Source organism: Cynocephalus volans, chromosome 2 (genome assembly GCF_027409185.1).
Source record: "Cynocephalus volans isolate mCynVol1 chromosome 2, mCynVol1.pri, whole genome shotgun sequence".
Classification (NCBI taxonomy): Eukaryota; Metazoa; Chordata; class Mammalia; order Dermoptera; family Cynocephalidae; genus Cynocephalus; species Cynocephalus volans.
Window position 1 is genome coordinate 189,588,982 of NC_084461.1, and position 24,389 is coordinate 189,613,370.

The 24,389-nt window shown below is 36.1% G+C and overlaps 1 protein-coding gene across 2 annotated transcripts in view; it reads right to left on the reverse strand.

Annotated features, from left to right (window-relative positions):
• Positions 1-24,389, reverse strand: part of HECTD4 (HECT domain E3 ubiquitin protein ligase 4) — a 174,094-nt gene that overhangs the window by 74,361 nt on the left and 75,344 nt on the right. Inside the window, exons 11-23 of one of the 2 annotated variants that reach the window (XM_063085388.1) lie at positions 23,917-24,057; positions 19,863-20,095; positions 19,339-19,484; positions 13,092-13,162; positions 12,359-12,464; positions 11,649-11,769; positions 10,821-10,943; positions 8,721-8,845; positions 6,934-7,087; positions 6,377-6,477; positions 4,284-4,482; positions 1,981-2,100; positions 750-854 (exon numbers count right to left, since the gene is read on the reverse strand). In XM_063085388.1, the coding sequence (XP_062941458.1) occupies positions 750-854; positions 1,981-2,100; positions 4,284-4,482; positions 6,377-6,477; positions 6,934-7,087; positions 8,721-8,845; positions 10,821-10,943; positions 11,649-11,769; positions 12,359-12,464; positions 13,092-13,162; positions 19,339-19,484; positions 19,863-20,095; positions 23,917-24,057 (1,745 nt within the window). Of the gene's footprint in view, positions 1-749; positions 855-1,980; positions 2,101-4,283; positions 4,483-6,376; positions 6,478-6,933; positions 7,088-8,720; positions 8,846-10,814; positions 10,944-11,648; positions 11,770-12,358; positions 12,465-13,091; positions 13,163-19,338; positions 19,485-19,862; positions 20,096-23,916; positions 24,058-24,389 lie in introns of both variants that reach the window. The other variant, XM_063085387.1, reaches the window with a different exon arrangement.

The following is a 24,389-nucleotide window of genomic DNA, read 5'->3' on the forward strand; positions in this document are numbered from 1 at the left end:
AAGTATAAATCACTATTTTGTTTTTGTCACCTCTATCCTGTGCTCAATCTATGATGTTGTCAGTGATTGCACTGATTGATTAAAAAAATATTTATTGAGTGCCTTCTGTGTATCAGCCATTGTTCTAGGTGCCTGATACATATCAGAGAACTAAACAAAATCCCTGCTCTCATGGAAATTACATTCTAGCAGATAATTCCACTCTAGAGACACTTAGCTTAGTTAAACTTAAGCAACCACCAAGTCTAAAATATATTTTTTAAAGTCAGGCAGTTAGAGGGGCTGGCTAGTTAGTTCACTTGGGAGAGTGTGGTGCTAGTAAGAACAAGGTCATTGTTTGGATCCGCATACCAGCCAGCTGCCAGAAAAAAAAAAAAATCAGGCAACTAGGGAGGTTAGTAGGACTCCCACTACTCTTAAAACCCCAAATGCAAGTGCTTGCTTTTATTAAGTGTTCGAGGCTTCTTTGCCCTATGGAAAGATGCTGGAGTCACGTCACTACCCCAGACTTTGAAGATATAGCCCCTTGCAATGAATTATTTCTCTGCTGCTGAATTAATTTTAGGTAAAAGGTAGTTTTATCCTGTAAAATGACTACTAAGTGCTAGTAGTGTACTACCTCCAAATGGAAGAGACAGATGAAACAATGGCTCATATTTTTCCCTGTTTCCAAGGCAAATATGATGCATGTGACCAAGGCACATAGGAGAAAGTACATCTTGCCTACAACAGTGGTTAGATTCAAATACCTGAGCGCGAACTGTGCAGGCAAAGCCCCACATAGCTTTATCAGGAGTGTTGTGTTCACGGCCACTTCTCATTTCAAAGGAGAAGGTAACTGTATCTCCTTCCACCTTAAAATTTAAGGGGCGGGGGGGGGGAAATGCACTTTAAAAACAAGACACACAGTTTTCAAGAAAGCAATGAATTTCAGAGATTTATTTTCAAAAGGTCCACAGCAATATTTCCCTCTTTTTCTCACTTGCTTTTTGAGTCAAATTCCATCCCCTCTCATTTAGAAACCAACCTTTTAGGTGTCTCTCCTGATCAGGTAGTCTTTGGGACAAGGCATCTGTGAAACGAACCATGATTGCCCAACAGCAGGATCAGAGTAGAAGATTAATCAAATCTTGAGCATAATTTCTAATAAATTTCTCAGATTTCTATTCTTTCTACCCTCCCCCTTGCCCCTTCCCCACCTCACTCTTGTCAGTAATGACCAGTACTCTTGCAACGCTGACTGTGTGTTGAAAGACCTTGCTCAGCATTTCAGAACCAACTCCATGATTAAGAAACAAAGGGCAGTAAATCAGAGAACAATTACAAAGTGTTGCGGTGATCTGGATTTGGATGCATACACACTACACCCCTGGAGGTAACTTACTATCTATGGCTGAATTACAGACGTAAGTAATGTATGTGAAATAAAGGCTTTGGGAACTGACTTTGGAGACATTTTTAGGTTTCAATGGGCATTTCAGTTCATATTCTAGGCAGATACACAGTAAATAGTTCAAGAGTTCATATTGCAAAGCATGACCCTAATCTCATCAGTTTGAGAATGAATCATTACTTTTGCTCCAAAGGCCCAAATATATTTGAAAACATTAACTCAGCACTGTTAAACTGCAATGGCCTTGTGGTTCTAGGCTACTTATTAAAAGGGAGTCTAGAGACAAAGTAAGCTGAAAGAATTAGCAGTCCTTTTAAAGAACAGGGAAGAAAATGCTGTGACTACCTCTGTCCATGGAGTAACCTGTGGAAGGGATACCAGCTCTGGAGTGGACAGGGGTCTTACGTCTTATAAGTGAAAGGAGGGTCATTCTGAATAGAAGTGAGTTGACAGGCCTGGCAAGGTGGCCCTACCTCAACAAAAGCCCCCCATGGCAAGTTTTCTGGGATTATAGTTAGTACTTGGACCCATGAGGAATGTAAGTTCATTTTTCTTTTCTAGGAAGCAATAGTGACTGGATACCATACCTTCACCAAATCTTTCGGCCAACCAGTTCCTAAGACACTACGGCTGCCATATCCCAGTGTATTGCCTCCATACTCAGCAACCTTCCTACTGTTTGTGTTAGGCCCCGCATATATCACCAACTTCAAAACAGAAAATATACTGTTAGACTGTAAAAGAAAAACAAAAACAACATCTACAAATAAAAAGGCTGCAAAAAATATTTGTTTAAAAATACATTTATAACCAGGCACTTGTGTCATTAAAATATAACTAATATTTCCTGATTTTTTAGGTATAACTGATACTAGTTTGGATGCAATCAGCCATTGGTATTTACAGGGCAGCCACAGAGTAATAACAATGATTAAAATAAAGAGCATACTTATGATATTACCACACTAATTGGTTTGGGAACCTCACATAAAAATAGTTATACTCAGCTACTATACATAAATATTTTTGAAATGGCTATTTTAATCCTAATTAATAACATATAACTCACTGAAAACAGGTACAGTTTGACCCCTTAAGTCCTCCCCCAAATTTATAAAGTGAGCAAATATAGATGGAAAGATGGTTATATCTAACACAACAAAATCAATGCAACAACAAAAAAATTAATGAATAAATAAGGATTTTTAAAAATGCAACAAATTGAAAATAAGCCATATGTTCTAAGAATATTGCTTAATGATATAAAAAGAAAATGACACAAATTTGGGCCAAAGAGGGGGCTGCATCTTCTTGGGTCAGTTTTCATGTATCAATACTTTTCTTCAATAAAGGCTATTTATTTATATCCAATTGACCAACTTTCTAATATGCAAGAGAAACATTTATAGCTCATTTGGCATTCAAATACTTCCATTGGAAAAATAAAGCTCTGGCTTCTGTAAATACCAAAGCCTGTCTTCTAAGGTGCACTCCGATTGCCTTGTACTGCACCTAAGTTTGGATCTAAAAGTTGCATCTTTAGCCCTAGATGCTTATCATTTTGTAATTTCTTACCCTTTTGGACCTTTTGCTGACACCAGGCAGGGACCACTGGAAAAGTAAATGTACTTTTATCCATGTAGTTAGCCTCCTTGTGTTCATCATTTTACACTAATGTCTACTGCAGGCATAAGTTAGGGCATATCAGAAGACGCAAATTACTATTTTTAAAGAAGAAACAAAATGACACCAACTAAAATGGCAACCTTTTCCATTTCCATTTTAAATTGTGACTTCACTTAAACCTAGGAAATGGGGGTAGCTAATCACAGGAGCTATGAAGTGCAGTAGATTAACGCCAGGAGAGATATTTTTTTGAAAGGCCCACCAGATGCCATCTTCTAAATTTTCTTGCTTCCAGCTAATGGGAGTTTTGGGGACAAATCTTAAACTCCTCGTGACATCTGGGCATCTTCACTATCCTAAGAGATAATGGGGAAGAGGATTCTATAACTTGCCCAGTAATGGGTTTTACCATTTCATATTACGTATAGTAAAGAAGTCCTTTATTTTAACCTAAAAGCCTCCCCTGATGAGATTTAAAACTATTTGCCCTCACATAATTCATAGGGAAGAGACCCAACATATAGCTAAAAAACTACATAAAAATAGTACTATAGAGCTATTTTGTATATATAAAGCTATTAGATAATTCTCCAGTTGTTCTTCCATATGTTACATATCCCAATTTCATTAACCTATCCTCAGAAGTTCAACATGATGGTTTATAACTCAATAATTATAAATAATAGAAAATTCTCCAACCCTAAAATGCTTCCTTTTATTTATGACTGTTAAGCTACCACCTTGGAAACTCCCTTCCTCAAAATCTATGTGGGTCCTGAGGTAGTGGCAAAGAAGAACCAATATTTAAATAAACATAAATCAGATCCTAGCACATCTGAAACCCTTCTAAAAGGTCACCTTCTCCCAAAAGATGCATGAGAAGCCCCAAGAACTGGGCAGTAAGACCTTTCTAGATGAATGGACATCACACATCTACAGAAATTCCAAGCCCAGAGGGAAGGGAGGAGGGAAGCAAATGAAAGGGTAAATTTACTTTGACCTAGATCTAAGCTTTCAAAAGCTTATAAAGTACACTTTCAACATGTTATTAAAACGTTGTTCTTAGACTGCAGAGTGGTGGCTCTTTAACTTCCCCAATCACTCCCCTTCAAAGGCATTATCTCAGGAGAGTTCTCCTTAGAGATATCTGCAGACAGAGATACTGGTAAGTCAGGAATGGTGACCAGCAGCAAAGAAAAATAAGAAGCATCGAATATATCAGCTAATTTGAGGCAGAACGGATAACAACTCAGTTCTTGCTTACTTTGTCATAGTCGTACTGTGAAGAGCATCTGCTATCAAATCTAAGATACAGGCAGCGAGCTCCTGGGATATGGACAGTTTCTTTAAATTTATAGTTGTCTCTGACAGGGTGGACTGTTTCCACGGTCTTCCCAGCAGCCCATGGGGCAGGAATCTTTAAACCAGTAAGAAAGCCTGGCTCTTCCTTCTCTTCTAGCATTCTAAAACCAGAGCAAGAGGAAATGTTTTCGGTCAGCAGCAAGGAAAGGAAAAGCAAACATAAACATAGTAAAATACAAAAGATTAAGAAATTGCTCTTTAATTTTCCATAGCATGCAATATGACATTATTGGGGCTTTCAAATGCGTAATATCAGTGGCCATCAGAAACATTAAAAAATTTTCTATATTTAAGGATTTTTTTCTTTTTTGTTTTTAGACACTGTATTGCATTTTCCCCCTCTTTTTCCAAGTGGGAAGCCCAACGGATATCCAGGAGAAGACTCCACCAATTCTCATTTTAAGTTACTCAGAAAAAAAAAAAAAAGAAGATACTGTAAAGGACCTTTAAGATCGGCCACTTGTCAAATCCCATAGGATTAGTATCCTGTAAAATCTCCTTTTGTTAATATCTACATGCCAATTGTTGAAAACTCTTTGACCCTACATAACTACTTTTCACTGTAATTTTTACTGGAGAAAGATGCTTTCGAAGGTTCTCTTACCTACTATAATTGAACTCTCAAGGACTTCACAGAGCCTGAGGTGTGAAATACAAACTCTTAAAACTTAAACTTAGCTTTGTGGAGTTCTCTTATTCTTTCAACTCTGCAGGTTGAGCTGCAGAGCTGCACTGTTCAAAATGGTAGCTACTAGTCACATGTGGTCATTAAAATTAAATTGAATTTAAATTAAATAAAATTTAAAATTCAGTTCCTCATTCACATTAGCCACACAGCAAGTGCTCGTAACAACATGTAGCTAAGACTGAAGGTACTGGGCAGCTCAGCCACAAATTTTCATCACTGCAAAAAGCTCGATTGGATAGCATGCTGCTCTAGAGAAACCTAGGAAATCCTTTCTGATCAATTTTTTTAAAAGACAGTTTTGATGACATAACTGACATATAATAAATTGCACATATTTAAATCATACCACTTGGTAAGCTTGAAAATTTGGATACACCTATGAAGTTTCCCTCTTCCTCTTGTAATCCCTCTATTCCTCCCCCCCCCCCGTGATCACCTTATTTACTGTCTGTCACTACAGATTTGTTTGCATTTTCTTGAGTTTTACATATGAGGATACTGCAAAAAGTTTGTGGAAAAATAGAATTGAAAGATAATATGAAATCCTTCCATGAACTTTTTTAAGACCCCTTGTAAATGGAATTATATGGTATTGTTACCTGGGGGGACCTGGCTTCTTTCACTTAGTGTAACTATTCTGAGATTCACCCATGTCCTCACATATATCAATAGTTCATTTCTTTTTATTGTGAGTAGGAGTCCATTGTATGGACACACCACAATTTGTTTATCCATTCACCTGTTGATCGACGTTTGGGTTGTTTCTAGTTTGGGGCTATTCTAACTAAAGTTGTAATAAACCTTTACGTACAGGTCTTTGTGAGACCTGTGCTTTCTTTTCTCTTGTGTGAATGCCTAGAAGTGGAATAGTTGGGTCATACAGTGGATGTATATTTAACTTTTTAAGAAACTGCCAAACAGTATTTCTGAAGTCATAATATTTTACATGCCCATCATTAGTATATGAGAATTTCAGGTCAATTTAAACTAATGTCTTGATCCATGGGGAAATTTATTCTAACCTATTCCTATAAATCTACACAGCAATTCTATAGTTATGTGTAAAATTTTGACCCTGATGTCTTTTCCTTTTCCTGGTTAGATAATCCTTGCTAAAAATCATTGTCATAAAAGGAGTACTAGGCTTTCACCAAAAGAAAACATAGGGCTGGCCCATGGCTCACTTGGGAGAGCGTGGTGCTGACAACACCAAGTCAAGGGTTAAGATCCCCTTACCAGTCATCTTTTAAAAAAAAAGAAAAAAGAAAACAAAGAAAACGTTCCTGTAAGGAAATAGCATTCATTACCTCTCATCAGGGAACAGCCTACACTTCTGATCTGATGCACCACACGGGGAACAGCCCACCTCGGCAAAAACAGGACACTGGGTTTTAAGCAGCAAAGCCGTCTGAAACACAAAACCATCACCACGTCTTAAAGTGCTATCAGTTACCCAGATGGTACTAGAGCCAAACTTAGAATTCTCACTTCAATCATCTTTTTACATTTCTAGTCTGCCCTATTAACACTGAAATGAAACACATCATTTATATTAGTTACCGTTAGCTAACAAGGACTCAGAAGACTAAATATAATGGTAAGTTTTTAGTAGTATTATACATTAGCATTTTTATAGTTGATTGGCAATGTACACTTGCTGAAAGACTGCATTAAATAATTTAGTCAAACAAATAAAATGTTTTCCCTTACTATTATTGTTTATTTTTATGACATGATATTTTTCTTCATTACATCATTATTTCCCTTGGCTTCTGAGAGACATGGTTATGTTTCTTCTGCCTTCGGTGAAAGCATACAGCCGCACTGTGAAAAGTAGCTCACTTTGGCACACCAGGGAGCATACCTGGCTGGTGTAGAGAACCAGCTGCACTAGCTGAGGCATCAGGGCATCGGCCATCATCAGAGTCTGCAAATTTGGATGCATCAGGGAGGTCAGTAACACTGGAAGAAGGTGACCAAGCATAGTAGCCTTCGTAACTTGTTCCAAGCCTTTTAACCTACAAAAAGTTCAAGAAAACACATAGCCTAAGCAATGCCCAATCATGTGAAGAAGCAACTAATGTCATCTTTACCTGACAAACTCTTAAACTGTATCTCCCTAAACTAGTTAGGCACTTACAGTCACAGCAATTCAGTCCACAAATTTTCTACCTTCTCCCACTAAGGAAAGCTACTAATGGATTTCACCTTCAACGTGTGATTTTGCCAAAATAGATTACACAGTGCCTTTCACAGCACATTTGAAGCACTTTACAAGTAGGTTCTAAAATGCAAATGACTAGTTACTACCAGTAACTTTTCCCCTTGCCTCTGGGGCTGCTGATGGCTGTACTACACTGAGATTCTGGAAAGGATTCACCTGCTCATAGCCATGAAATATACTCCTGGCCTAGAGAAATGGAGTGTCACATACAGAGGCAGACAGATTTTTTTCCAATTTTTAAAAATTGTAGTAAAATATACATAACAGAGAATTTACTCTCTCAACTATTCTTAATATACACTTCAGTGTTATTAAACCATCACCACCATCTACTTTATAACTCTTTTTCTTGTAAAATTCTATACCCATTAAGCAACAACTCTCCATTCTCCCCTCCCTCCAGCCCCTAGAAACCACCATTCTACATTTTGTCTCTATGATTCTGATTACTCTAAGTAGGCAGATTTTAAATTTGTATTTAAAATCACATTCTTAATATCCCCATCCTCTGCTAGTATACATAAAGAAACAGGTTGTGTAAATTCTCTAAGGTTACTTTTAGGATGTTGGTGTTGGAACCAGAACCAGAAACACCACATTTCTCCTGGCCTCTCCCATTAGACTGGACCTCCTCCCCATGGCAGACCTGCACCAGGTGCCAGCAATGGACACTGTGTCTTAATAAGCTCCAATGCAATGCCTATCTGGATTATAGTGTTCTGAGTCCCAACCTCCCATCTACTCTTTGGGAGTGGGCAAGAACCAAGAACAAGGGGACAGACAGGGTTACTGAAGCAAAAATTACACTGCAGCATTGTTTTAGATCAACAGCTCTAATATTTAAATCATCAAAAAACACAGTATGTAACTCATCTCTAAAAGCAAACCATAGCAGAAATTTTAAATGTGAAGGGCTGAGAAAGGGATATATTACTATGAAAGAGAAGTTTACACTCTATATAGCTCACTCATGTATTTGGAGAAGTAAAATTAGAGTAAAATCTTGAGATATCATGTTATGTCATCTTTTGTGTAGCAGCTGTTTATCTATGTCACTAAGTCACTTGTTCCTATGGAAATTATTTATCATAAGGAAACTAAGTGTGTGTGGTGTTGAGGTAGATTAAAATAAGAGGCCAATTTGGGAGTGATGACAGTAGAAGTCTCAAATGTCAGAGATGTCCCAAATGTTGATGACAACCTTCTTTCCCCTAGATCAGAGCTGTTGGCCCAGTCTCACCTAAAAGCACATTAAAAAGTTTGATTACACTTGCCCTTGAAACACTTGCCATTTCAACCTATTCTCACAAAAAATCCCTCTATATTAAATAAACATTTGATGTTCTGTTCTAAAAAGATTTCACTTTCATAAGCAAATTTTCCTTCCTGAAGGGTAGCAGGTCACAGTTCACAATCCATTTCCTCACCTCTGTTCTCGGTCTGCTATGTCACTATTAATGAGGGCAGTTGTGACCTGCTGTAGCATTTCCAACACTTCATCACATCCAGTCAGGATTTGGGTGGCAAGAGCCAAAATACTGACCTTTAGCTCCTAGGTAGAAAATATCATAATATTATTTTTAAGCTTAGTGATCAACATACACTCACAATGACAACATGAAATGATGAATTTAATGATGTATTTCCAAATGAAATAATGAGGTGGCCAGAATAAATCCAAAGCAGTAAATTCTGCTAGGATGGCAAGTAGCAATTTGATTTGAGAGGCTAAGGTGTGGAGTGCTGAGAGAAATACACAGTATTTCACAGGGAGCACACACTGAATCCCTAGGAGAAAAGGCCTAGGTCCCATCCCATCCAGCACAAGAGAGCTCCTGGTGGCCAGCCCAGAAACTGTCCATGTGGAAGATTGCCTTGGGTGGTATGAGGATAGCTAAAGAGAAAAACAGAACAGTAAAAGGCTCATGTAAAAGGCGGTGAATAAAATGAGACAAAAACACAACATTTTGAAACAGTACAAGTGACCTTTTACTACAACCCATTACACTTAAAACAAGCAAGTTAAAAAATTCAGTTAAAGTAGCAGGCAGTTACAGGTTATTAAACATTAAAAATAATTACTAGAGAGTTCATGGGAGTACAAATACTAAGTAATATGTTAAGAACACTAGTTAATATCATAAGAACATTTAATTTACAATTATTTTCTATTAAAAAAATATAAATTAACTAACTCTTTAGTTGACATTTATGTGTTTTTTATTTTTTCCCAGAAATACTAGACAACTGAGTCTATTTTGCCTTTACTAAGAGTCTTTATACTTCTCTCTGTGCTTTAATAAAGAATTTATCAAATTTAGCCTTTCAAATTGAAAAAAGCCTATTTTTCATTGTTGGAATTTTCTGGGGTCTTTTATGGTATTATTAAGATATTTCTATCATTAAGAGAAAAGGAACTCTGAACTCAGTAGACAGACCGAATCATGGTTTCCATCACACTAATGATATCGGTAATCATCTACTGACTCCATACCCTGCGGCAGCACAGCACCAGGTATTTACATGGCTAGTCTCTAATCCTCACAGCCAACTTACAAGGGAGAAGTTATTATTCCTTTTTACTGGCTTACAAACTAAGGCAAGAGAAGTTAAATAAACACTATCAGCAATTTAAATTAAAAATTCATGCATGTCTACTGGTTTAAAAACTGATTATATAATGAGATAAATTCATAAATACAAACTAGCAGATGTATGATTTATATGTATAAGCATACAGGAGTAGGAAAAGGGCAAACTGTAGAGATTTTTATCTTTAACAATAGCTTCTTCAGTTAATTTTTCAGTGTGTTTAAGTCAGCATTTTAAGGAAGAAAAAAGTTCTTATTGATTTTTCTAATTCTGCCACAAAGATGAAATTCTGTAGAAGAACGCAAACAACAGCCTTCAGCATCTGTCAAAATAACAACCAATGCTATAAAAAAATCTGTGGACTGCTATAAATGATCATGTGGGAATAAATTATTGAGTTTACACAGAAACTAATTTTAAAATAATTGCAGAAAATAAAATGAACTATAGGTTTAGAAGTTAAATTATTCAATACAAAGATTGAGAGGACATTATTGCCTTTTTAAAGTTATTTGAATCAAAAGAATATAATAAACCATCCAAAATGTCAAAATTGTGTAAAATATTATGCTCCCAGATTTATTTATATATATAGATATATGCTCATATGTATCTCTATATATATAACTTTCAGGTGCATATGAGATCACTTGTAAGTGCCATATTTTAAAGTTCTTAGAAGATGAAAATAAACAAAGGCACAAAAAGATTGACAGGAGCACATGGATAACACATTATGAGAGTGTCACAAATATGATAACCACTGTGCAATGACAAAAATCTATGAAATGAGTGGCCTAATATTACCTCTCGCAAGAATATAAGTCACATGGTGAATCCTGACATCATAATACACAGAAATTTAGCCAATTAAGCTGTGCTTTACACTCTGGGTAGAAAGCATCGTTAAAATAAAGCTTGGTGTTTACCTGTACCTTCAATGTCTCTCCCTGCAAGGAGTTGTCACTGTCATCATTCTCATCAGGTTTAATCAAAATAGTGTTACTGAGAAGGTGATTCTGAACTGCCATCAGATAGCGCAGGCAGGAGGATGCAGCCTTTAATACAAATAAGGGTATTTAAATGATCTAAACCTTACTGAAAGAAGGGATCATGTAATCCTCATGATTTTAAAAGATTTTGACATGGGAAACAAAAGGAGAAAGTACAGAAAACAGACCAAGTTAGTTTCTCAGGTGACTTATTTCCACACGGCTTTCGATACATACTTGGACACATATAACTTTCTGCCTTCTACCGTACAATCCTCACTAATTACTCAGAACACACAGTTAATTTCAATTTTTGCCTCTTAACAGTTATTCTCTTCCCCTCCCTCTCAAATGCATCTCCACTGCAGAAGGTTCTACCCAAACTCAAAGAATCTTTTGGTTCCTATCAGTCTCTGTAAAACACTGACGGTTTAGAAAATGATGCTAAATTTAAAAATGGGGGGAGGGGAGAGTAGGAAGGGACTCGAGATAAAACAAAAACAACCAAATTCAGCCAAACAATTTATTGCATCCAGCAACTTAAGCAGGGGGAATAAAGTCTTTGGAAAAAGTATTTCAAGTGGATTTGTCTAGGTCTACATTTCTAGGATAAACACAATCATCCATTGACTTTCATAAATTATTTTAAGTCAATCTTTGTAAAGTAAGAGTGTAAGTATTTTGTATACACACACCTCTCAATACAGTAAAATGAAAACAGGGATGACTTGATATATCAACTTTGCTTTCTTTAAACACATTTTTACTTACAGGCACAGTTGAAAGGAGCTTTTGAAAATCATCTTTAGAGACAGTTTGGCACTTGGTGATTAATATACAGGATTCTCGTACAACAATCTTCAGAATGTAGTGTAAAAGTTCATCATTTAGTCTTTAAAATACAGGAAAAATGTAACAATAAAATACTGATGGTTTATTAGTAAAAGGAAAAATTTTATACAATTGGTACAAGATGATAAGTAGAAGATATAAAATTAATTGGTTCTGCAGGCAAATCATCTTACTTAGTAATGATGCTAACAACTAGTATCTTATCTAAATCAAACATACAGAAACAAAATGGGACCCAACCACCTAGTCAAAGTATTTTATAAATTGCATAGAAAACCAGTACCTTCCTCCCCCTCACCAGCTCTAACACACATACTCAGCCTCTCTCACAGAACAGCGATTTGGATGGCACCCTCCACCAAAATTTACTAGATAAGTTCCATCCCTTATTTCTACTAAGTACCCTTTCCCCAGGCCCAAGTTACTTTACTGATAAAACTGAAATGTGATATTATCAGTTCTTAGGGCAACTGTGGAATTTATTATCTTTCAGTTGATCCATGCTTTATGCTAATGATCATATTAGTTATAACAGAAGACTAAAGTTGATCATATACATTTAGATGCAAGTTAATTACTTAGAAGAACACAAAGAAAAGGCTAGCAATGAATAATATAACTGATGTCACCTGTAATGATCATCCTCATCGCTGCCAAATCGGTTGTTTTGAAGCTGTTCAGCTAAATTGGTTAGGATCACATCCCGCAGTTGGGAGAGTCCGCTGTTTCTCTCTCCTAACACAGAACAAAGCTCCATAAACGACCCTGGTAGTGGCACTTAGAAAAGCGATGCTATAAAGAAACTTTTAAAACAAGTAGACTGTCGACAACCTAGGAGTACCAGGCATATGAACATACCCAAACAGCAGCAGCAAAAACTATATGTACAAGCAATCAAACTTTTTTTAACCCGTACATCCTGATTTAAGTGTAATTACCCTCTAGATATATCATACAGTGTGATTTCTAATTCCTTAATGTTGCTTTTAAATGCCAAGTGTCTTAAACATGATACCATTTGTTGTTATTGTTCAGTCTAACTTAAAAAGTTGGGTTCTAATGTGTGGAAAAAACTGGCTTAGAAATCACCAAGAAGTCATTATTTTTAAATATTTGTTAAACATCTACAGTCAGGTACATTATGCTAAGCAGAGGAGACAAAGAGATTTATAAAGCTTGAAGACATAAAAAACATGGTTTTTGCTTTCAATCTGGTTGAAATCTTGGCATATATGCACATATATTTTAAAAATATGCTGGCTAACAGTTATGAAGAAAAGTATCTATTATTTTAACATCTGGTTGTTTCCTTGGGGACAAAAAAGACTGGTTATTCAAGGATAATTAAAAGATAATTCTCACCTTCTGTTAAGACCAGCTTAAGTAAATTATTGATTTCAGTTTCACCCGGGTATAAGATATTTAAACCAGAGCTGAAACGACAGAAAAGTCAAATGACAGAAAAGTTTTTAAACAATGTTCTAGAAAATCCAAACTCTAAATATTATAATTTTTATTTATATTAAAGATGCCAGCTTGATTACATAAAACTCTTAAGTAAGTTTTATCATTAAAAAGGCATTTGAACCTAAATTTACTGTCATGATATAGTACAATCACTTTCCTGATAAATAGTATCCCTCTCCTCCTCCTGTGAATTGCCAAAATAACTTGAGGCTAGCCACAGAACTGGTTAAACAGAATTAGTAAGTTATGAAAAATCAAATGTAATCAAGCCAGCTATAGGTACAGTTTGTGCCCTGTCCCCCCATCAAATCACTTGAGAAAGGGAATTTCTAATTCTCAGCTTTTCCAAAAGGGCAAGAATGATATGGTCATATGTCACTTAACGATAGCGATACATTCTGAGAAATTTCACTGTTGTGCAAACATCATAGAGTATACTTATGGAAACTTAGATGTTATAGTCTACTACCCTAGGCTATATGGTATAGCCTATTGCTCCTACATGAGTAATGCATGGTGCTATGACATTACAATAGCTATTATGTCACTAGGTGATAGGAATTTTTCAGCTCCATTATAATCTTATGTCCAGACCACCACTGTATATGCTGTCTGTTGCTGACCAAAATGTCATTATGTGGCTCATGACTTTATTGCACATGACGTCAGAATTTTTAAATTTTTATTCTTTATTGAGGTTTGACATACAATAAAGTGCATGTACTTAAAGCATATAATCTGGTAAGTCAGACATAAATAGATATCTATAAAGCCATCAACACAATTAACACAGTGAATATACCCATCACCCCCAGAAGTTCCCTCATGGTACCACATTTTAATTGTTGCCTTAATGCTCAACAGAAAGAGATCCAAAACATAATCTATCGTGAAGGAGAAAAATTCTCTGCTATCTATTCTCACCCCTGGCATTTGATTCTTTTTTTTTTTTTTTAATACAATTCTTTAAAATTTTTTAAAAATTATTGAACAATTGATTGTACATATCTGTGAGGTACTGTGTTGAATATCAATACCTGTGTACAATATGTGATGCTCAAATTAGGATAATTAGTATATTCAACATTACACAAGGTAATCATTTTTTGTGGCCCTTTATCAATTTCTCACTAAATTCCATCCTCCTCCTCCCACTTTCCCACCTCTGGTAACCTCAGTTCTGTTCTCTCCTTTTGAAAGTTCGACATATTATTGTGATTATTGTATCTTTCTTTCTTTTTGTTTTTTGTTTTTTTTTAGCTCCCACTTAGGAGTGAGGACATGTGGTATTTCTCTTTCTGTTCCTGGCTTACTTCACTTAACATAATCACCTCCAATTTCATCCATGTTGGCAAGAATGACAGGATATTCTTCTTTTTCATGGCTAAATAGTATTCTATTGTGTATATATACCATATTTTCTTTATCCATTCATCTGTTGATGGACAACTGGGTTGATTCCATATCTTGGCTACTGTGAATATCCAGCAGTGGGATGGCTGTAGGCAACAGACTGACTGAATTGTATTCCCCAAAGTTCATATATTAGAAGCTTAATTCCACTGTAACTGATGAGGGTAGGAAATCATATTATGGTAATTGAAAGGTGGGACCTTGAAGATGTGATTAGATTGTAGGACCATGCCGTACCATTAATAATGGTGGTGAGGGGCATGGTTTGGAGGGCTTTACAAGAAGAGCACATGAGAGTCCCTCTCTCTGCTCCACCATTTTCTGCTATGTGAAACCCCTGCATTATTACTGTAAGGCCATACCCAAGAAAACTCTCACCAGATGTGTTCCCTGGACTTTGGACTTCCCAGCCTCTGAAAACATAAGCAGTAAATTTCAGTTTCTTATAAATTACCCAATTCCAGGTATTTTGTTATAAGCAACAGAAAGACTAATATACTGGATCACATGGTAGTTCTACTTTTAGTTTTTGAGGAACTTCCTTACTGTTTTTCATAATGGCTGTACTATGTTATATTCCCACCAGGAGTGTATGAGTTTCAAATTGCCCCTTCTCTGTATCCTTGCCAGCATTTGTTGTTTTCTGTCTTTTTGATAACAGCCATTCTCTCTAGGGTGAGATGATATCTCATTGTGGTTTTGATTTGCATTTCTCTTATGATTAGTGATGTTAAGCATTTTTCATATACCAATTGGCCATTTGTATGTCTTCCTTTGAGAAATGTCTTTTCAGTTCATTTGACCATTTTTGACTGGATTTTTTTTTTCTTTTGCTGTTGAGTTCCTTGTATATTCTGAATATTAGTTCCTTGTCAGATGCATGGTTTGCAAATATTTTCTCCCATTCTGCAGGTTGTCTCTTCACTCTGTTGATTGCTTCCTTTGCTTTGCAGAAGTCTTTCAGTTTGATATCATCCCATTTGTCTATTTTTGCTTTTGTTGCTTATGCTTTTAAGGTCCTTTTCATAAAGTCTTTGCCCAGCTCCATGTCCTAAAGCATATCCCCTATGTTTTCTTCTAGTAGTTTCATGGTTTTGGGTCTTATGTTTAAGTCTTTAATCCACTTTGAGTTGATTTTTGTATATGGTGAGAGACAGGCATCTAGAATCATTCTCCTGTAAATGAATATCCAGTTTTCCCAACACCATTTATTGAAGAGAATGTCCTTTCTCTAATGTCAAAGATCAGTTGGCTGTAAATACATGGCTTTATTTCTGGGTTCTCTATTCTGTTCCATTGCTCTGTGTGTCTTTTTTTATGCCAGTATCATGCTGTTTTGGTTACCATACCTTGGTAGTACAGTCTGAAGTCAGGTAGTGTGATGCCTCCAGCTTTGTTCTTTATGCTCAGGATTACTTTGGCTTTTCAGGGTCTTTTGTGGTTCCACACGAATTTTAGGATTGTTTTCCATTTCTGTGAAGAATGCCATTGATATTCTGATAGGGATTACATTGAACATATAGATCACTTTGGGTAGTATGGTCATTTTCACAACATTAATTCTTTCAGTCCATGAATGTGAGATGTCTTTCCATTTCTTTGTGTCCTCTTCAATTTCTTTCAACAGTGTTTTATAGTTTCCCTTGTAGGGATCTTTTACCTCCTTGGTTAAATTAACTTTAGGTATTTTATTTTATTTTTTATAATACACATACCATAAAATTCCTAGGTATTTTATTTTTTGTAGCTATTATAAATGGGATTGCTTTCTTGATTTCTTTTTCATCTTGCTCATTATTGCTAGACAGAAATGCCACTGATTTTTGTATGCTGATTTTGTATCCTACAACTTAACTACATCTGTTTATCAGTTCTGAGAGTTTTCTGGTGGGGCTTTTAGGGTTTCCTTTATATAAAATTGTGTCATCTGTGAACAGAGACAATTTGACTTCCTCCTTTCCAATTTGGATGCCCTTTATTTCTTTCTCTCGCCTAATTATAGGACTTTCAATACTATGTTGAATAAGAATGGAGAGAGTGGGCATCCTTGTCTTGTTCCAGTTCTTAGAGGAAAAGCCTTCAGCTTTTCCCCACTTACATATTAGCTGTTTGTCGTATATGACCTTTATTGTGTTGAGGTATGTTTCTTCTATGCCTAATTTGTTTAGGGGTTTTGTCATGAAGGAATATTGAATTTTATTAAATGCTTTTTCTGCATCAATTGAGATGATCATATGGATTCTATCTTTCATTCTGTTGACATGATGTGTCATGTTTATTGATTTGTGTATGCTGACTGATCTTTGCATCTCTGGAATGAATCCCACTTGATCGTGGTGAATGATCTTTTGAATATGCTGCTAGATTCAGTTTGCTATTATTTTGTTGCGGATTTTGCATCTACATTCCTCAGGGAAAATGGCCTATAGTTTTCTCTTTTTGTTATGTCCTTGTCTGGTTTTGTTATCAGGGTAATGTTGACTTCGTAGAATAAGTCTGAAAATTCCATCCACTTTAATTTTGGGGAGAGTTTGAAAAGAATTGGTTTTAATTCTTTTTTAAATGTGTGGTAGAATTCAGCAGTGAAGCCATCCAGTCCTGTGCTTTTCTTTAATTAGAGACATTTTATTACTGATTTGATCTTATAGCTTACAATTGGCCTGTTCAGGTTTTCTGTTTCTCCTTGGTTCAATCTTGGTAGCTTGTATGAGTCCAGAAATGTATCCATTTCCTCTAGGTTTTCCAATTTGTTGGCCTATAGTTGGTCACAATAATCTCTAATAATCCTTTGTATTTCTGTGGTATCAGTCATAATGTCTCCTTTTTTGTTCCTGATTTTATTTAGTCTTCTCTTTTTTTCTTGGTTAGTCTAGTTAATGGTTTGTCAATTTTGTTTATGTTTTCAAAAAAACAATCTTTTTTTGTCAATTTTTTGTATTTAATAAAAACTCAATTTCATTTATTTCTGCTCTGATATTTATTATTTCTTTCCTTTTACTAATTTTGGGTTTTGTTTTGTTCTTGCTTTTCTACCTCCTTAAGATGACTCGTTAGGTTGTTTGATATCATTCTACTTCTTTAACGTAGGCATTAACTGCTATACACTTCTCTCTTGGTACTGCTTTGGCTGTAACCCATAGGTTTCAGTATGCTGTGTTCCTGTTTTCATTTGTTTCAAGAAATTGTTTAATTTCCTTCTTAATTCCTTTGACCAACTGGTCATTCAAGAGCATGTTGCTTAATCTTCATGTATTTGTATAGTTCTGAAAGGTCTTCATGCAATTATTTCTAGTTTTATTCCATTGAGGTCAGAGAAGATACCTGATATGATTTCAAATTTTTAAATTTGGTGAGACTTGTTTTGTGGCCTAACATATGGTCAATCCTGGAGAATGTTTCATGTGCTGGTGACAAGAATGTGTATTCTGCAGCTGTTGGATGAAATGCTTTATAAATGTCTGTAAGGTCCAATTGGTTTACAGTGCAGTGTATATTCAATATTTCTTTGTAGATTTTCTGTCCAAAGCTGACAGTAGTTTGGTGAAGTTCCCAACTATTATTGTATTGGAGTCAATCTCTCCCTTTAGATCTAATAATAATTGCTTTATATATCTGGGTGCTCCAATGTTGTATGCATATATATTCACAATTGTTATGTCCTCTTGTGAATTGATCCCTTTAACATAATATAATGACCTTCTTTGTCTCTTTTCACAGTTTTTGACTTAAAGTCTGTTTTATTTTAGTATAGCTACTGCTGCTCACTTTTGGTATCTGTTTTCATGAGATATGTTTTTCCATTCCTTCATTTTCAGTCTATTTGTGTCTTTACAGGTGAAGTGAGTTTCCTGAAGGCCATTCAGGAAGTCTATATCCATTCAGCCAGTCTATATCCTTTAACTGGGAATTTAGTCCATTTACATTGAAGGTTTTTATTGATAGGTGAGGATTTACTCCTGTCATTTTGTTAATAGTTTTCTGGTTGTTTTGTATATCTTTTGTTTCATTCTTCCTCTCTTATTGTTTATCATTGCACTTTGGTGGTTTCCTATCATACAATTCTTTCAGACTAACCACTCAGTTCACTCTTGGTCACTAAATTATACTTGGTCACATTAAGGCTATATTCCTGGATAAAAGTTCACCGAACTCAATAAAATTGATACATTAAATGACAATAAATAGAAAATGGCCCACAAATTCTGCCTTCTTTTCTAACAAAGTTTTAAGCAGATTAATAAAGACTAACATTATTGAGCACTTACTTTACATCAGATTTTATCTTATTAAAATCACACAAATCTTTAAAGTAGGTGCTATTTTTATGCCTATATCAGCTGAGTAAACAGAAGCCTCTAACCAAGGTCACAGCTAGTGAGTGGCAGAGCAAAGACTAGGACTCAGGTCTACCTGTTGCCAAAGCCTGCTTCTTAACCATCCTGCCACACCCCCTCCCAAACAAGAACATCTACTTGCAAACAAAATATCCACTTAAAGGGGTTTTTGAAGATCCAAAAGGTAAGATAAGGAAATGTAGGTACACAGTTCCCTTGGGTCCTGTGAGGGTGAGGCCACAAACCCCTCTCCAATTAAACTGTCCCTAATACATAAGGTTCTGACTGTAAGATGGGATCAGAGACATCTATGCTACCAGCTTGCAGAGAACATTACAATGCCTTGCAGAAGAATCATTTTGCAGAGAGCACTAAGAAAATCATTTCCTGTTTACCTGATAGCAAGGCAGACCTCCTTCTGAATTTCAGGGCAAATTTGATCTTTTGGTGCCATCAACAACTGCCAAAGAAGCAATCCTGACCGTCGAATGATGTCTCGATTCCTTTCAGTTTGTGGGCTGAAGAAAAATTTAAACACCACCTAAAGAAACATAAGGAGTATATCTAAAAATGCTAATTCTACTGAGGATAAAATTATCCCTACGAAGAAAATAGATGGTAGATATTCTTATAAATAGATAACCAGGTGGATTTTTAACCACAATCTCTTCTCCTATGTAATGATATAATTATAGTAAATATTTTATGTATATTTATTACAATGAGGTACATATAGCAATACTCCATTAACTCCAGTTCAATGAATAGGATGATAATTCTAATTACAGGATTAGAAGGTGGTAAGATGCAAAACAGGAATGTTACTAAATTTTTCTTCCTGTAGAAATTAGCTGGCTAAAGCCAAGGTTTGTGTTTCTTTTTCTCTATCATCTTATTTATCTCAAAACAGTGTATTTACCTGAAAGACAACAAGGATGCAGCGTATAATACAGGTATCTCCATTAACCATGGCCTTCTCCATAATGTCACAAATACTGCTAAGATGGTGTGCTTCAATTGGATGCTGCTTGCCCAAGACACTTGTGATTGGAAGATTGGGGTTGGTAGCAAGAAGATTGAGTTGGTGTATGCACATCGCACCAACGTGGTGCAATAATTGGTTTATAACCTCATTTGTGGTTATAGCCTCTTCTAGAAGATGAAAAAGAAACTCAGTGAGGAAAGACATCTCTAGGACTGATCCCCAAGGAACAGACCCATGACATACAAAAGGTAAATGCAGACTAGGAGAGCATATTTTGGCTCCAATCTCTACCACTGCTGCTGGAGATCCCTTCTCCCTGCCACAGAGTTCTGGGGTGAAAATACCTGCGAATTTCAATTTTTTTCACACATACTTAGTTACCACTTATTGAGCCCTTTCTAAATGCTGGACAATGACCTAAATGCTTTATATGCATTACCTTACAAGAGGGTTATAAACTTAGACTACTTTAGCCCTGTTTTGTAAAGCAGTAAACCAAGATTCAGCGAAGTTAAGTAACTTGCCCAAGGTCACACAGCTATGAAGTGGTAAAATTGGGATTTGAATTCAGGCCAACTCAGCCGACAGCCTATGCTGTTACTCATCCTAGTAAAATGTCTCCATCTTCTACGGCTACTCTAGGGTAGAATCCCCCTGCCCACAAATAGCTCCTCCACAGTACCTCAACATTTTTATCTCATTTAGTCATCACAGCCTAGACATCCATCATTTAAACCTGCAAGGGTTGACAAGCATCCTCTTACACAATGAATACCTCATGATTGGTTTCAGGCATTCAGGAAATGGAGGTAAAAATAATCTAAATAGGCAAAGTACCAAAAGGATTGCTTTGTTTCCTTAAACCCAGCTGAAATGAACTGCCTAAAGGGAATGAGAAAATAGATTATCATGGCAAAGTGGGTCTGGGTGGATTGTAGGCGCTGGGAACTATGAGGACAGGACTCAAGGAAAAACTGAAGGGAAGGTAGACTTGGCCAAAACAAAATTTTTTGATTGCATATTAATCCTATGACTAGAATGGGTCCACTCTCTTCTGTGCCTTATGGATCTTTCATCCTAAAACAATAGAATTTGGGTGAGTATTATTCATTTTTACCAAAGATTTTAAAAGGCTAGCTTTGGGACCTACTGAAATAAATGAGGTCTTTGATTTTTTTATTCTGAGCTAGATGGGGAGCTGATGGAGATGTCTGAACAGAGGACAGAGGAGTGACAGAGCTGACTACTATGACTGTAAAAGACTTTCCTCAGCTGCTGGGTGGAGATGAGCCTAAGTGGGTAGAGGAGGACAACTGTAGAGGAAGAAGGACCAGTGAGGAGGCTACTGGGATATCCAGGTGAAGATGATGACAGCTTGGACTAGAGTTGCAGCAACACAGTTGCTGGGAAATGGTTGGATTTGGGAATGAAGGTAGGAGCTAACAGGATGTACTGATATCCATTTGGATGTGCAGTGTGAGAGAAAGAGAGTCAATGATAACCCAAATTTTTCAGTCTGATCTAATGAAAAAATGGGGATCCATATACTGAAATGTGGAAGACTCAGTAGATACAGACTCGGAGAGGTAGAGAAATATGGAGTTTGTTTTTGACATATTAAGTTGAAAATTAGATAACCAAGTAGAGGTAAATACATGGTCTGGAGTTCAGGCAAGAAACTTGGGAGTTACTAATATATAATTGACTTTTTTTCTTCTTTTTGCTATTTTTTAATAGCTTTATAAAGATATAATTTACAGATCATAAAACTCACCCACTTTAAGTGCACAATTAAAAAATTTTTACTAAATTTACACAAATACCAAAATCAGGAACGAAAGCAGAGAAAGTACTACTAAACCTATAGATATCATAAGCAACTTTATGCCAACAAATAAGAAATCTTAGATGAAACACACAAATCTCTAGAAAGACACAAATTACCAAATCTAACTCAAGAAATAGAAAATATAAATAGTTGAATAGCCTTAAAATATCTCTCTCCTCCCACCAATTTATTAATAACTGTGGTGATTAACATATGTCCAAAAATTCTCTGACATTTTTCCTTCTAGGAGGTGGAGGCTAATTCCCCTTCCTTTGAGTATGGTCTGGGCTTAATGACTTGCTTGTAACAAACACAATATAGAAAGAGAAAAGTAATAATCTTATAGTGGAGAAACCTAGTAGACACCATTAAACCAAGTGATTAATTTTAACATCACTAGTAATAAGTCATGCTGATATCATGTACCCTGTAATATGATGTACAATGAAGGGAACATCACCTCTGTAGTATTCTTCACCAAAATCCATAACCTCAGTTTAATCTTGCAAAAACATCAGGTGAACCCAAACTGAGAATATTCTACAAAATGCCTGACCAGTACTCCTCAAAAGTATCTTTTTTTGTTCTTCAGATGGGATAATTCTATCTATGTCCCAAGTTGGCTAAATCTTCCTCCCACCATCTCAAATCTGCTGTTGAACCACACTAATTAATTTTTCTTTTTAGTACTGTACTTTTCAAATTGAGAATTTCCATTTTAAAAAAATAATTTCTTTATTGAATTTCTCTATTTGTTTAGTCACAGTCATCACACTTTCCTTTAATTTTTTAAACATGGTTTCCTTTAGTTCTTTGAACATATTTGTAATGGCTGCTTTAAAGTCTCCATCTGCCAAGCCCAAGATCTGAGTTTCCCCTGCAGTGTGTGGTTACTGATTTCTCTGCTCAGTTTGTTTTTTATATCCTTGTTGTTTTCTTTTATTTATTTTTATTATTCTTGTTTTTATTTTTCAGTCTAGCTTCCTACATGTCACCATGTCTATATTCCTTAGTGGTTGTCAACCAGCGATTAGCCAGAGGTTGTGTTCAAACACCTTGAGCCAGTAAGTTTCACTCTAGATGGATCTGTATGTTGTGGAGAGTGCATCAAAGTTCAGGCAATTTTAAACTCTGCCCTGGTTTTTACTTTCTGACAGGCACTCTCACATCTTTGCATATGTGTTCTTTATAGGCTCATGTTCCACCAGAAATGTGTGAACAGCTTGGGTCCTCTCAGGCCTCTTCTATGTAGAGGTGTGGAGAGCTTGTCAAGGTCCGCTTTAGCTTTCTCACTACCTAGATCTCACTATTCAATTTCTAGCTAGTCTGCTCGTCCATTGCTTGCCCTAACCAGGATCACAGTCTCAGGCTAAATGAGCCACTGGTCATCTCCACTTGTTTGCCACCAAGACTACTACTATTACTGACAGTGCTTCTGGGCATTAAGTTTGTCTATGCTCTGCTCCTGATCAAGTCAACCCCCCTGGCAGCAAAGCTGCTGTTTTTCACAATCCACCCCACCCTAGTAGAATGACTGTGCTGACTAAGCTTTATGAATAACCGCTTCTCAATTCGGTGTATGCCTTTAGCCAATTTCCAGAGCCTAGAAATAGTTGTTTTTGATAATTTTGTCTGTTTTAGCATTGCTTTATGTGGAGAGGACTTTCTGAGCTATTTGTTCCTCCATACCAATATAGCTGACTTTAAAGCCATATGATTTTAAGTTAATATTAACTTACTATTAAGAACGTTAATATTAATGTTAAGAAATATAAAGGTACTTCATGGATAATTCTAATTATAAATTTGCATATAAATAAGTCATTATCAACATAAAACATAACAGCATATAATCCCATGCCAAATTCAAATAATCAATTTTGCACCAAAGTTCTGACAAATTCAGGAGGAACATAACAATTTTTCTTTAAAAAAGTCTATGGACCACCTCAAAAGCTCTATTTATTTACATACTTATTTATTTAATCATAAACCATTTTTCAGGGTTTGAGATAAAAGATTTTAGGTTTCTAAGTTCAAAGTGAGAAGGCTGTTGACACATTTTGTTGTTGGTCTACGTTCCCACCTACTAAGGCAGATGCATTCCCTTGTATCTCAGGCAGGGAAATCTCTTCTTGCAAGACCGTGACTGCACCTCACCTTTGGGCTCAGTGATGATGTGGCTGACTCCAAGTCTCTGGCAGACATAGTGGAAGGCTTGATTCCCAGGATTACACCACTGATCAATATAGTCATTTGAGCATGTCCACAGCATGTTGTTCACTGTATCGTAACAGGCACCTGAGAAAAGAACATATTTTATTCAGCTGTCGTATTGCCATCTGCTTGTATGCATATTTCTCCCAAGCACTGCTAAAGAAGGGAAGGGCAAGGATTCCCTCTAATGCTGACAATCCACATCCCTACTCCCACAGATTTACTTGGAAAGTCAGGATTTAATTTTTAATTTTGTTTAACTCCTGTGTAAGAAGGAATAAGTCTCACAGAATAGTTTTTAGTCACTGACTTATATGTGACCTACTTCCAAAAAGGATTGAAGTGGCTTATATTAAAAACCCAGGTCTAATAGGACCAATTAACATTAACACACAAAAAAGCCCTAGTAACTGAGT